The sequence below is a fragment of the Vulpes vulpes genome, chromosome 3 (assembly GCF_048418805.1).
Source record: "Vulpes vulpes isolate BD-2025 chromosome 3, VulVul3, whole genome shotgun sequence".
Lineage (NCBI taxonomy): Eukaryota > Metazoa > Chordata > Mammalia > Carnivora > Canidae > Vulpes > Vulpes vulpes.
In genome coordinates this window covers 92421804-92436096 of record NC_132782.1, presented here as the reverse complement: position 1 = coordinate 92436096, position 14293 = coordinate 92421804, and the positions used below count along the sequence as shown (strand labels likewise).

Genomic DNA, 14293 nt, shown 5'->3' with positions numbered 1-14293 from the left:
GTGGGGAGAGGAGTGGGAGTGAAAGCCATCCTGGAGTGGGCTAGAGTATAAATAGGAGAATAAGGAAGTAGAGTGGATGGGTGTTGACAACCTATTTTAAGAGGCTTGGCTGTGAAAAGCAAGAGGGAAATGGCTGGAGGTTTCTTGGGTTTGTTTTGTCTGTAGGGAAGAAAATCTTTTATGCTTTATATATGCTGGTGGCAGGGCTGATAGGAAGAGAAGTTGGTTATACAGAGAGAGGAGAGAATTCATCAAGGAGAGGATATATGATAAAAGATCAGCAAGGATAAGGTTCCTGCTGTCACTAGCAGGAAGAGGAAAGGTAGGTTTGGGAATACAGAGCTGAAACAGTTCTAATCCAGATTGTGTTTTACCTGGGAAGAGGTCTTTCGTAAAAGGAATGAGACCAGTTAAAAGGAATGCCTCATTTTACTGACCTGGAAATAGGCTCATTAGGGGTGGAAAAAGTAGTTTAAAGGTTTTTCCCCCAGCATTACTCCATTCTGTGAGGGAGGCAGGCCATGGGTATCCCAGAAAGGGAGTGATGTGCCTGAGGTCTCACGAGTAAATCATATACACCCAACGTTATCTTTTAGATGTACAAGTGGAAGTTGGCCTTGGGAGGACAGGGGAGGAGGCAAGAGGTCCTCTTCAAGAGGAGAGGAATCTCTGTTCTCCACCTTAGACACTTGACTCCAATTTGTCATGGGGGCCCAGAGAGAGGGGCATTAGGTGCTCACAGGGTTGGGATCCTGATAGATGAGGATGGGTTTTAGGCCCAGGACCCTTTTAATTGTTGACATTTCCTGCTCTGGGCCCCTGAAAGTTTTCAGTTGAAAGACAGCTAAGTACAAACTTAGGAAGTCCCTACTACATACCAGGCACTGTTCTTTTTTTTTTTTTCCCCAGGTACTGTTCTAAACACTCTACTTAAAGATAACTTACTTAAACCTTACAACCCTATAAGGTAGATACTGTTTTCATTTTAGATGAGGAAGCCAAGGCACAGAAAGATAAATGTAGTTTGATGAATGTCATCCAGCTTGTAAGTATCATAGATGGCACGTGAACCCGAAGAGTCTAGCCCCAAAACCTGGGCCCTTAACTAACACTTACATATACCCGCCAGTCCCCTTTAGATGCCCGGAAGAGGGGGTGCCTCAGTTGGTTAAACATCTTTCTTTGGCTCAGGTCATGATCCCAGGGTCCTGGGATTGAGCCCCACACCAGGCTCCCTGCTCAGCAGGGAGTTGGCTTCTCCCTCTGCCCCTCCCCCTGCTTGTGCTTGCTCTCTCTCTTTCAAATAAATAAAATCTAAAAATAAAAAATTTTAGATGCCCAGAAGGGGTAAGGGAATTGCATGACATCAGACAGGGATCTTGCTAGAAATCAGATCTCTCTGCCCTCTAGGTGGGAGGTACCTAGAGAAACATGGGAGCTGGGCTCGGAAGCATCCCTGGTGCCCTTCTCTAGTACCTGCTGAAATAGTACTTAGTCACTCCAGGAAGAATCCAGAAGTTGCTAACTAAAACTTTTATTGAGAGCAAAAATACCAGGAGGCTGTCTTCTGGAGGTTCTTGGGCCTCAGACCTTAGGAAGTAGGGCCCCTAAACCCATGCTCTGTTAGAAAAGGACTAGAACAAAGTTCCACAGCCAGGCCACTTTCTGTTTCTCAGATGCCATGCTGAGTTGCAAGTCCTGTGCCCATATTTCTAGGTTGAGGCCTTGCCTGTGGACTCACAGTCAAGGTTTGCAGGCCCCACAGCTTGGTCTTCACAGGTGGCCCCATGGGGCAAGTCTGTATACTTGAGGGCAGAGCCACGGGACAGATGTGCTGGATAGCGCCGACGGTTGAGGTCCATCTTGGAGAGCACTGCTTGGGGCAGGTCCACATGGCAGCGGGCTGCTAGTGCTACCAGGTAGATGAGGACGTCACTAAGTTCCTCTTGAAGGGCTGCCCGTTCCCTGGGGGACCAGGCTTGGGGGCCAGGCTCCTCATCAGGCTTCCACTGACTGGAGGCAGAACACAGAGATAGGCACAAACACAGATGCTAGCTAAGACGATGGGCCCCACCTCTCTCAGGAGCACCCCAGTGAACTCCCATCTCTTAGGAATTTCCTTCAAGGGCAACTCAACCATCTGGGCCTTAGGCAGATGACTCATCCAGACCTCTATGTCCCAACCTGAGCCAAGGAGTGGGTAAGAAAACATCTCATTTGTTAAGACTTCTCTTCTCTCCAGCCGAGCCACTGCTACTCCAGACTAATCCCCAGACTTGGACAACTATGAAAGCTTGCTAACTCATCTTCAACTCTTGCTCAGTACCATCTTTTAAACCCACAAATTACACTTTGTCCCTGCACTGCTAGAATTCAGCTGTACTTGGAATAAAATCCAAACCGCTGACCATGCCCTTCAGGTCCTGTGTGAGTTGTCTCCTGCCTCTTCCAAAGTCATTATCCACCCCTCTCTTCTCTCTCTCCACCTAAAGCCACTCTGGCTTGTTCTGTCTGGCAAACAGCCCAAACTGTCAGAGGGCCTTTGCACTTAGCTGCTCCCTCTGCTTTAAATTAAAGCTCTTCTAGAGGCACCTGGGTGGCTCAGTGGTTGAGCATCTACCTTCGGCTCAGGGCATGATACGGGGATCCTGGGATCGAGTCCTACATCAGGCTCCCTGCAGGGAGCCGGCTTCTCCCTCTGCCTATGTCTCTGCCTCTCTCATGAACAGATAAATACAGTCTTTAAAATAAATGAATGAATGAATGAGTGAATGTTCTTCTCATTGCTTCCCCCATCTTCCTATGGCTGCTCCTTCCTATATTCAGATCTCAGCACAGATGTCCCCTCCTCAAGAAAAGCCTTCTCCTTCTGTTGCTTTCTTTCTCATCACCTTGTGTTATTTTCCTGATAGAACTCATTGCAATTCCTGATCTTTTAAAATCAGTTTAAGGCCGGCCAGGTGGCTCAGTTGGTGAAGTGTCCGGCTCTTGATTTCAGCTCAGGTCATGATCTCAGGGCTGTGAGATCAAGCCCCAATGATTGAGCCCCAAGGCGAGCTTCCTGCTCAGCAGAGTCTGCTGGAGATTCTCTCCCTCTCCCTTCGCCTCTCCCCCTGCTCTCTTTCCCTCAAATAAATGAATCTTAAAAAAATATATATATATATATATATATATATTTTTTAAAGATTCATTTATATATATATATATATATATATATATATATATATATATATATATAATTAGTTTATTTATTGTTAGTCTCCTTGCACTTTGAAGTCAGGAACCATGTCTTTTTCTTTTTTCAAAGATTCTACTTTTAAGTCATCTCTACACCCAACATGGGGCTCAAACTCACAACTGTGGGATCAAGAGTCTCACCCTTTGGGCAGCCTGGGTGGCTCAGCAGTTTAGCGCCACCTTCAGCTCAGGGTGTAATCCTGGAGACCTGGGATGGAGTCCCATGTGGGGCTCCCTGCATGGAGCCTGTTTCTCTGCCTCTCCCTCTCTCTCATGAATAAATAAGTAAAATCTTAAAAAAAAAAAAAAAAAAAGTCTCACGCTTCACAGACTGGGCTGGCGGGGTGCCCCAGAAACTATGTGTATCTTGTTCAAGGCTTAATTCTTTTTTTTTTTTTTTTAAGATTTTATTTATTCATGAGAAACAGAGAGAGAGAGAGAGAGAGAGGCAGAGACACAGGGAGAGGGAGAAGCAAGCTCCACGCAGGGAGCCCGACATGGGACTTGATCCCAGGTCTTCAGGATCACCCCCTGGGCTGAAGGTGGGGTAAACTGCTGAGCCACCCAGGCTGCCCTCAAGGGTTAATTCTAGAAGACCTAGCCCACAGCTGATGTTCATATGAATGAACGGCTTGCCCTCACACACATTTCTCCATCCCCAAACTGAGTGCCCTGGTTTAGGCCTAACCATGTCTTGCCTGATCGGTACTGGCCTCCATTGGTCTCCCCTGCCCCAGTTTTCTTGGTGACCCAATCCACCCTGCAGGCACAGTGATCTTTCTAGCACTCAAATCTGGTCAGGTCTTCTGTCCAAATTCCATCACTTCTTAAGTCCAGCTCTGTCACTCTGGGTCCCTGTTGCCACCCTCTCTTCCACAGCCCCATCACTCATTCTGTAGATACCTACTGCCTATTGTGCATCAGGCACGTGGGACACGCTAGACAACAAAACAGATGCAAAAGCCTTGCTTTCCCTTGAAAGGCTTACCCTGAAGGAGTCTCAGAATCTCTCTGAATTTAACTTGCCCTTGCCCACTTGACTACCTTTGCAAATGGTTCTCAGGTCTGGAATGCCACCAGAAGGTCTTCCAAAGAATATCTTCCTGTCCACCCCAGAGGCTGCCACCATACCTTAAGACTTGGACCTGCCTTGCTGTTTTCACGCCTTTCTTTCCCAGGCGACTGGATGCCCCAAGAGGGCAGGGACAGGGGAGTCATCTTTATACCCAGGCACAGAGCCCAGTATGGATATTTCATGAGCAGATAAATGTTCCCCTCCCCCATAACACACAGACTCTTCCAAAAAGACTTCCATCTACTCACAAGAGCTCTGCTAGCTCTCCCACTTCCCCCACCAAGGCCAGCAGGAGGTTCCGAGGCTGGTGGAATTGGCCCCAGTCTCGCTCAGCAGCAAACTCAGCATGCAGGCGGCGGCTGGAATAGAAGAAAGGGGCGGAAGTCCAGGTGCCAGGGTTAGGGAATGGGAGAGAAGACGCAGAGCCGGGAGGGCATCTCAGTGATATGTAATCGCGGCAGAAGTATCAGGGATTCTGCAGTGAATTCCGTGGATGGCCTTAAGCAAATCATTTCTTCTCTTTGGGACTTGGACTCCTCATCTATAAAGTAGGTGCGCCTTACACAGACCCTCAACTCTATCGAAAGCTCCCAATATCCTCTTTTCTATTATTCCACCTCCTAATGCCGCTTCTGCAGTTTCCAACACCTGGAATATTCCTCTCTCTGCATATCAAACTCCAGGGGCACTTTCCCAAAGAAGCCCTCGTCGATTTCCTCCAGTAAAAATATCACCCATCTCTCAGCACTGTCTTTGCCCACGTCCTAGCACCCGCTCCTGGAGGGCAGAGGCCGGACAGAAGCAGCATCAGAAGTAGCAGCCCAATTTCCCCCGGGCTGGTTCTACTATTACTCACCGGGCATCACCATTTCCCCTGCCTCTGGGGTGCAGCACTAAGCCCATTTTGCAGATAAGGAGGTTAGATGACTCGCCCGAGATCAGCCAGGCGAGCTAGGACCCCAGCACAGCGGCTAGCCTTCTTCCAGACCACGTGGAAGGGCACTCCCCAATAGGAGGGAGAAAGGGGCGACCTCCCCAGGTTAGGCAGGGACAGCTTACATGTCCTCGAGTGTGGGCTCCGGGCTGAAGCTGAAGGGGCTGGCAGCAGCAGTGCCGTCTCCCCCCGTGTCCCCACGCGCGTCCCCATTCGCCCGAGACATGCTGCCCGCCACGCACCAGCCGGGATGCACGGGACAACACCGCGCCAAACTCGGAACCCGCCTCTAGGGCCCCCAGCCAATCACAGGCGTTCGCGACTGCTTCCCGGGGCGGAGCCGCAGGAAAGACCAATGAGTTAGGTGGAATTTACTGTGAAACCCGCCCCTTGCCCTCCAGCCTTGGATTCTTTAGTCGTGGCCTAGCATCTTAAAGGTACACGGACCGGATTCGTCGGGGAAGACACAAGGGGCCGAGGGCGAAGAGGGCGCAGGCGCGTCGCTTTTCTTGGGGACGCCAGATGGCGCCAAAGAGAAAGGACCGGGCAGGGAAGGGGGTGCGGCGCTCTGTGGAAAACCCCAGGAACGGAGGTTGTAAGACAGAGAGGGAAATTTATTATAAGGCTACAAGAATGTCTCCACGATACAGGAGCTAGGGTAGATGTTCTAGGCACTTTACATATTTAATCACCAGCCTATGAGGTAGGTAGTATCATCGTTATCCCCATTTTCCAGGCAAGGAAACTAAGAGATTGAGTAATTTAACTCAACAGCATATAAAGTAGTAGCCAGGTTTCAGTTCCATGCAATTTGGTTTCAGAATCTGTTTTATTAACCTCTGCACTATATTGCCTCAAATGATAATAAGTACTAAGAAAAAAATTTAAACACTGAAAAGTGGGGGCAACTTTAGCTTGCATGGCCCAGGGAAGATGGGGTAAGCATATTGGTTACCAGCTCTACTGCCTTTACTCCTCCTGCATTCATTCATTTTTAAAGATTTTATTGATTTATTCATGAGAGACACACACAAGCAGAGACATAGGCAGAGGGAGAAGCAAGCTCCCTCTGGGGAGTCTGATGCCAGACTGATCCCAGGACCCAAGGATTATGACGTGAGCCAAAGGCAGATGCTCAACCAAGCCACCCAGGTGCTTTTATTTATTTATTTATTTATTTATTTATTTATTTATTTATAAAGTTTTCATTTTAATTCCAGTTAATATACAATGTTATATGAATTTCAGGTGTACAATATAGTGATTCAACAATTCTATACATCACCCAGTGCTCAAATATATGTGTTATTTCAGATGATTCTTATAAGCATTTTTTAAAAGACATGTTTATTTTTTATTTATTTATTTTTAAATATTTTATTTATTTATTCATGAGAGAGAGAGAGAGGCAGAGACACAGGCAGAGGGAGAAGCAGGCTCCATGCCAGGAGCCCAACATGGGACTCGATCCCGGGACTCCAGGATCGCACCCTGGGCCAAAGGCAGGCACCAAACCGCTGAGCCACCCAGGGATCCCTTCCTTCCTTCCTTCCTTCCTTCCTTCCTTCCTTCCTTTTTATTTATTTATTTATTTATTTATTTATTTATTTATTTTTCCTCTTCTGCATTCTTGCACAAGCATGATTTTATTCTGGGGTTCACCCTCTTCTACTTGATTGATCATATGGTCTTATTGCCCTGGCCTGATCAGTTCATGGGTAAGCATATGGCCTAGCTCTTGACAGTAAGAAGTTAGGAAGTCTGTTGGAGTCTTCTGGGAAGAGTTCTCAGTCCTTTTGTTAAAAAACACAGGATGTTTCTACCTTTTGATGTTAGTATGTGAAGGAATCTTTGTGCAGAGAGGTAGACCACAAACTGGGATTGGCAAATAGGAAGATAAAAAGGACCTGGGATCCTTGATAACATAGTTGGGACATTTATTTTTAGAAGTTCCAGAAAGGTCCTAATTTAAGACTAGTTACTTAAGAAAATAAATCCCTTTACTGGTTAAACCACTTTTAACTGGGTTTTCTGTTACTTGTCTTTGAGAAAGTGACATTTAATCTGAGTAAAAATCAAGGGGAACAGAGCTCTAGATAGAGGAAGCCCCAATGCTTATAGTAGGAAAGTCTTGGCATGATCTAAAGATAAAAATGGCAGGAATGTAGTGAGCAAGAGGGAGAGTGGATGTGGTATTAGGGAGATTACAAGAGGCAAAATCAGATTGATCAACCATGGATTTTATTTTATATTTTATTTTGGATTTTAAGTCTTATGGAAAGCCTTTAAAGGATTTTGGCAGGGGAGTTATATGATCATATTTTGTCTTTATGAGTCCTCTGGCTGCTGTGTTAAGAATGAATTGGAGGAGGGCAAGCAGGGAGATGAATTACTGCAGTTGGCCAAGCAAAAGATGATATTGACTCTGGGCCAGGTTGATGATGAGTGAAGATGGAGAGAAGTAGATGTACTGGGGAGATGTTTTTGGAGCTAGATCAATAGGCTTTGATGATTTTGAATCAGAGGTATGGGAGAAAGGGTAGAATCAAGTATGGCTTATAGGTTTTGAGTGTTGTGCAGCACAGTGGATGATGATACATACTGGGATGAGGAAGATGAGGTGCAGTATTGAACACACATGCAATAGGAATTTGATTTAGAATAAAGCTAACTGAAGCTACATATAAATTTGACAAGTGGATTTATGAGCCTAAGGATTAGAGGAGAGATCAGGGGTAGAGATTTACATTTGGCAGTCTCAGTCATTAGATAGTATTTAAAGTCATGGATTTGGAGAAGAATGCCTACTATAAGAATCTAGACAGACAAGACTAAGATTTGGGGTACTCTGACACTTAGCAGTTGAGCAAAAGAGAAGAGATGGGTGACATAGTAGGAAAATTGAGAGTGTTGTGTAACAAAGGCTAAGAGAGGAAAGTGTTCCAAAATGAATGGATGTCTGATTTTTTTTAAAGATTTTATTTATTTATTCATGAGAGACACAGAGAGGAGAGAGAGAGACACACACACACAGATTGAGAGAGGCAGAGGAAGAAGCAGAAGAAGCAGGGAGCCTGACGTGGGACTGACCCCTCCCGGGTCTCCAAGATCATGCCCTGGGCTGAAGGCGGCGCTAAACCGCTGAGCCACCTGGGCTGTCCTGGACATCTGATTTGGATGCTACTGAACTGTAGGGTAAGAAGAGAGCAGAGAAGTTGCTGCTGGATTAGGCAACACAGAAGTTGGATATTGGATTTGGTAGAAAAGAGGGAGTCCTGTGGAACTCCTGGGTTTCTGGCCTGAGTAAATGGATGGATAATTTTGCCATTTGCTGAAACGAGGACACAAGAAGATCCAGGAGTTGGGGTGGAAGGGAAAATAATGAATTCAGCTTGGGGCATGTTGAGTCCAAGATTGCTCTAGAACATCTAGATGATGGCCCATAGGCAGGTGGACATACAAGCCTGAAGTTCAGAACATTGAGCTGCCTGTGGATCTGGGAACTGAAAGTACCATCTGTAGCACCTACTCTGATGTTTGCTAAGGTTCTCCAGACAAGGATCCAAAGTCTTTTCCTGGAATATAAAACATGGCTTTCTCAGGAGTCCTCTGCATCTTAGATTTTTAAAAAAAGATTGAATTTATTTACTCATGAGAGACACAGAGAGAGGCAGAGACACAGGCAGAGGGAGAAACAGGCTCCATGCAGGGAGCCCAGTGCAGGACTCAATACTAGGACCCCAGGATCATGACCTGAGCCAAGGGCAGATGCTCAACCACTGAGCCACCCAGGAATCCCAGCATCTTAGATTTTTGAAGAGTCGGGACAGGACTTCTAGAGCTTACAGATCAGGTGGTCCTTGGTGATTGAGAGGAAGGAGGTCTACCACCATACCACCCTGAATGTGCTTGATTTCGTCTGATCTTGGAAGCTAAGCAGGGTCAGGCCTGGTTAGTACTTGGATGGGTGACAGGAAGGAGGAGACACTCTGTGTGTGAGTGCCTCTGCCCTTCTCCTAGGAGATCCTAACTGAGCTTGTAAGGCTTTTGCCAAGCATCCCGCAGAACATCCCAGTTCTTTGCTCCATGTCATTCTTGGAGAAGCAAGCAAAACCAGCTCCAGCACAGCAGTGTTGGAGAGGTGGGGAAAGCTGTCATGAGGGAAAGGGTACGGACCTGAACATATAATTAGCCCCATGATCTGGACCCCCTCATCCAGACTCTTTCTGTACCCTCATCCTTTCACTTTTCTCCATTCTGAGAAGAATGGAGACATGTGTCTGAGAAGACACATGTTAGCAACACAACCTCCCTGCTTTAATCTGGGCCTCAGTGTGTTTGGTCTTGGCTTTTGGTTCATGCTTGTTATTAGCCTTTTATGAGCCTATCCCCCTAGGGACTGGGTGTTCCAGTGTTTTCAACCGAAGGTGTTTTCTCAGGCTAATAAATGTTTAATGACAGGATGGACAGGCTGAGACAAGCAAACATAAGCATGCATACACCACCCTTCTGCTACACAAGAGTTTGGCTGCCTTCACCACTGGAGCCAACCATGTGCAACTGGTCCCAGTACGGCTTTTGGGAAACCCTGGAGTGAAAAACGTGGCAGTGATTAGAGAACAAAGTAGCAGACCCATAATCTGGGTGAGTGGTGGTGGGGTAGGGGAACCTGGGCCACTAAGGTCCCAGACACAATACCCAGAGTATGATGGTAAACTTAGAGTCGGGTGATTGAGAACCTATACACTAATGCCCTTAGGAAGATTATTTCTTTTCTCTGCGCCACCATTTCCCTAATGGGGTAATGGGGCTCTGGGCCTAGGTGGCTTCCAAGAACCCTTCATGTGTCTGCTGGGAGAGCTGGGGCGATGTGTATTTTGTTTGTATCACAGTGCTGTTCTTAACTGGAGGTAGAGCCATTGACCTTGTTGGTTTTGAAGTGGGGGATGGCAGAAATGATGCTGCTATAATTAGTGGGATTTGTACTTATTAAGTTTTTCAGGGGGAGTTATGACAGAGGCTTTGAGAAATCTCTAGGCTAACTCATTCAGGCCAGGGAGTCCTTATCACCTTTAGAAGTTCTTCCCAGGGTTCCTGGCTGGCTCAATCAGAAGAGCATGTGACTCCTGATCTCAGGGTCGTGAGTTCAAGCCCCATAGTGGGTGTAGAGCTTACTTTAAAAAAGAAGAGAGAGGGCAGCCCCGGTGGCTTAGTGGTTTAGTGCCACCGTCAGCCCAGGGTGTGATCCTGGAGACCTGGGATTGAGTCCACATTGGGCTCCCCACATGGAGCCTGCTTCTCCCTCTGCCTGTGTCCCTGCCTCCAACCCCCTCTGTCTGATTCATGAGAGACACACACACACACACACACACACACACACACACACACACACACAGAGAGAGAGAGAGAGAGAGAGAGAGAGAAGTAGAGACATAGACAGAGGGAGAAGCAGGCTCCACGCAGGAAGCCTGCCGTAGGACTGGATCCCTGGTGTCCCGGATCAGGCCCTGGGCTGAAGGCGGCGCTAAACCACTGAGCCACCCAGGCTGTCCTAAATAAAATATTAAAGAAAAAAAGAGAGAGCAAGAGAGAAGTCCTTCTGCAACCTGTGTGTGCCCAGCCTTATTTCCCTACACCGATACTGAAATGCAGCCGCATGAACCCCACTCTCCTCTTCCCTAACTTTGCTCATATCTAGAATGCCCATTCCCTCTTCTCTGCATAGCCAAACCCAGATTCTATTCATTCTGTAGAGCCCTGCTTCAAAGCCACCTCTTCTAGGAAGCCCTCCTAAGCCTCCTCAAAGGAAATAATTGGACCTTCTATAGCACTTCCGTTCTAGCCTATATGACATTTATCATTCTTTGTCTTGATTTTGGGGTGATGGGTGTCCCTGTTCTAGATCTCCTTTTAGATTGAGTCTCCTGGAGAACAGAAGCATTGTCAGCATTGTCATGTTTTTGTTTCCCCAGGGCCTGGTGCTTGAATATATCTGATAAATGCTAATTTATAGGAGTATGCCTCATGGGATCCCCTCCAGGTGGGTATTGCTGTGCCTGTTTTACAGATGAAGAAACTGAGACCCAGAGACTCTCTGAGATCATCCAGGAAGGTGAATGCTGAAGCTCACCAGCACCCCTGATGCTCCTCAGAAAGTGAAAGAAGTCTCCCTACCCTCACAGGGGAGTAAAAGAGGCAGCTCAATCTGTTTGGGATATGCTGAGGTCACTTCATTACTGCCTTTTCTTCTGCCCTTTTGTCCTGTCTCTTCATCTTCTTTCTCTTCTTCTAACTTCAACTTCCTCTCCTTTTTCTTTTCTTCCTTTGGCTTCCCTTTCCTCTATCACCTTCCTTATCTCTGTACCTGTGATTGTTCTGACTTGTACCCAAGGCCCTGTCCCCTGCACCATCTGCTGCCTCTGGTTATTGCCCAGCTCCTCCCCAAGAAAAAGATGGATGCCTATCTTGCTCTCAACCCCTAACCATTTCTAGGCTAAGAGGACTCAGACCAGGGACACATCCAATAATTTTCCTCTCCTTTTGTACTGCCCACTCCAACCAGAGAGCTGTGTATGTGAACAAACAGAACCAAGGCCTGAATTTCTTCTCCAAAGCTTTGTCTTAAGAAATCCAGCTTCCACCGCTAGGAGACACTAAGAGCAAGGAAAGTGTGGACATAGAGGGTACTAGGGTCCCCAGGGTGTACTCACTCACTCACTCACTCACTCACTCAATATATTCTAACTATGGACCAGACAGTGTTCTAGGAACTGGGGATACAGAACATCCCCTGCCATCTTGGAGCTTACATACTAGCAGAAAGAGTCATTTATAAAGTAAACTAACCATTCTCAAGATAATTACAGATTAGGGTAAGACCTATGAAGCCAATAAATGAGGTGTTAAGTTGGAGAGTAGGGTTGGTGAGTAGTGGGGAGAGTAGTTGGCTGATGTCAGACAAGGCTTTTATGAGGTTTTATTTGAGCTGAGATAGGACTGAGGGTGAGCCTGCCCAGTAGAGAACATGAAGTGAGATTCCAGACAGAGGGATCTGCAAGTACAAAGGATCTCTATTTGGATCACCACCGGAAGACTAATGAGCTATAGAGTTTAGTGAGAGAGGAAGGGCAAGTGCCATGAAATGAGGTTGGAGAGAAGTAGCAGGATTGTATGGAAAGCTATTTAAGAGCTTGGAATAGGAGAAAAGCTGAGTATTTAAAATTGATTGATTGGGGCACCTGGGTGGCTCAGTGGGTTGAGTGTCTCCCTTTGGCTGAGGTCATAGTCCCAGGGTCCTGGGATTGAGCTCCTCGCATCGGGCTCCTTGCTCAGCTGGGAGTCGGCTTCTCCCTCTCCCCTGCCCCTCCCCCTGCTTGTGCTCTTTCACTTTCTTTCAAATGGATAAAATCTTAAATAAAATTGATTATTGTAGTTAGATAGTATTTACAATTCTGTAAATATTAATTGTCAAATATTATGTATGATTACATTTCATTCATCACACAGGTTTTATTTTTTATTGGAGTTGATTACTGGCTCATTTTTTTCATGTGCTGGCTTTCTATATAATTTTCACTAATTCTTTTTACATCTTCCATTAACCTTCCAGTATAATTTTTCACAAAATCAACTGTACGAGTACTCGGGTCCATTTTCCTCTTCCTGGAAGCCTTCAGGCTCCTATCTTCTAGTGTCCTGCCTGTTCCAGGCTGATTGCTCTCTAGGCTTGCTGGAGAGCCATTACCTTGAGACCTCCCTTCACCTTCTCTTGTGCTTGCATGGGTTTTCTAAACCTTGTTTTTCTTTCCCAGTTTGGCACCTTATTTTCCTAGACCACATCTTCCAGTAGTTTCTTGAGAAAGAATGCATAGGATGAAACCACTTTGATACTTTGAAAAATGTGGCTAGGTATAGAATTATACAGAGAAAATAATTTACTCTCAGGATTTCAAAGGTGTTACTTCATTGTCTTCCAGTTTCCAATTCCCTGTTGAGAAGTCTGATACCATTCTTATTGCCAGACCTTTCTACATGTTCTTCCCTTCCCCCCAGAAAGTTTGAGGAGAGCATGATTAGAAGCCTAGACTCTGGGGGCATCTGGTTGGCTCAGTTAGTGTGGAGCATGCAACTCTTGATCGCGGCATTGTAAATTTGAGCCCCACATTGGGTGCAGAGATTACATAAAAATAAAATCTTAAAAAAAAAAAAAGAATGGACTCTGGATTCACTCTGCCTAGCAGATGTCCTGTGCAACTTTGAACAAATTTCTTAATCTCTTTGCACCTCAGCTTCCTGATTTGCAAAATGGGGTTGTTGGCAGCTCAAATGAATTTATATAAAACACTTCTCTTTATCACAGCCATTTTAAAATGTAATAAAATTAGTGTAGGTCATTTCTCATTCACTATGCTGGGAAGTCAAGAGATGTGACAGAGATTTATAGTACTTTTTAAATTTTAGAAAACTTTCTTATAGTTTCACGTATTTTTTTCTTCCATTTACTTTATTATCTTTTTGGAATTCCTCCTACATGTTGAACCTCCTGGCTCACCTCTAATTTTCATACATTTGTTTTCTTCTATTGTGCATCTTTTTGTTGTTCTACCTTCTGATTTCCTCAACTTTATCTTCTAAATATTCTATTTAAAAATGTTAGCTATATTTTATATTCTAAATGCTTTGTTCTCTTTTTATGAACCCTTGATCTTCTTTACCTCTGCTTTTTTTTTTCTTCTTCTTCTGCTCTTGGTATTGTCTTTTTACCGAGTTTTTAGTTTTCTTTGACTTTTTTTTTTAAAAGAGGCTTGCCTCAAATGTCTGGTGATCCTTGACTGCTTCTGTTTAAGAATGACACATTGAGGGATCCCTGGGTGGTGCAGTGGTTTAGCGCCTGCCTTTGGCCCAGGGCGCGATCCTGGAGACCCTGGATCGAGTCCCACGTCGGGCTCCCGGTGCATGGAGCCTGCTTCTCCCTCTGCCTGTGTCTCTGCCTCTCTCTCTCTGTGTGTGACTATCATAAATAAATAAAAATAAAAAAAAAAAGGCTT

The 14293-nt window shown here is 45.7% G+C and overlaps 1 protein-coding gene across 2 annotated transcripts; it reads right to left on the bottom strand.

The window, feature by feature from the left end:
* Nucleotides 1–1518: 1518 nt before the first annotated feature.
* DCTPP1 (dCTP pyrophosphatase 1) lies at nt 1519–5531 on the bottom strand. Of its 2 annotated transcripts, none has more exons than XM_026011170.2 (3): nt 5372–5531; nt 4561–4671; nt 1519–2013 (listed from the first exon to the last, which is right to left on the bottom strand). In XM_026011170.2, the coding sequence occupies exons 1-3, from the start codon at nt 5470–5472 to the stop codon at nt 1713–1715; spliced, it is 513 nt and encodes a 170-aa protein (XP_025866955.1). In that variant the 5' UTR covers nt 5473–5531; the 3' UTR covers nt 1519–1712. The 2 variants fall into 2 exon arrangements, with proteins under 2 accessions (XP_025866955.1, XP_025866956.1); XM_026011171.2 differs by having other exon boundaries at nt 5169–5515.
* Between the last annotated feature and the right edge of the window lie 8762 nt (nt 5532–14293).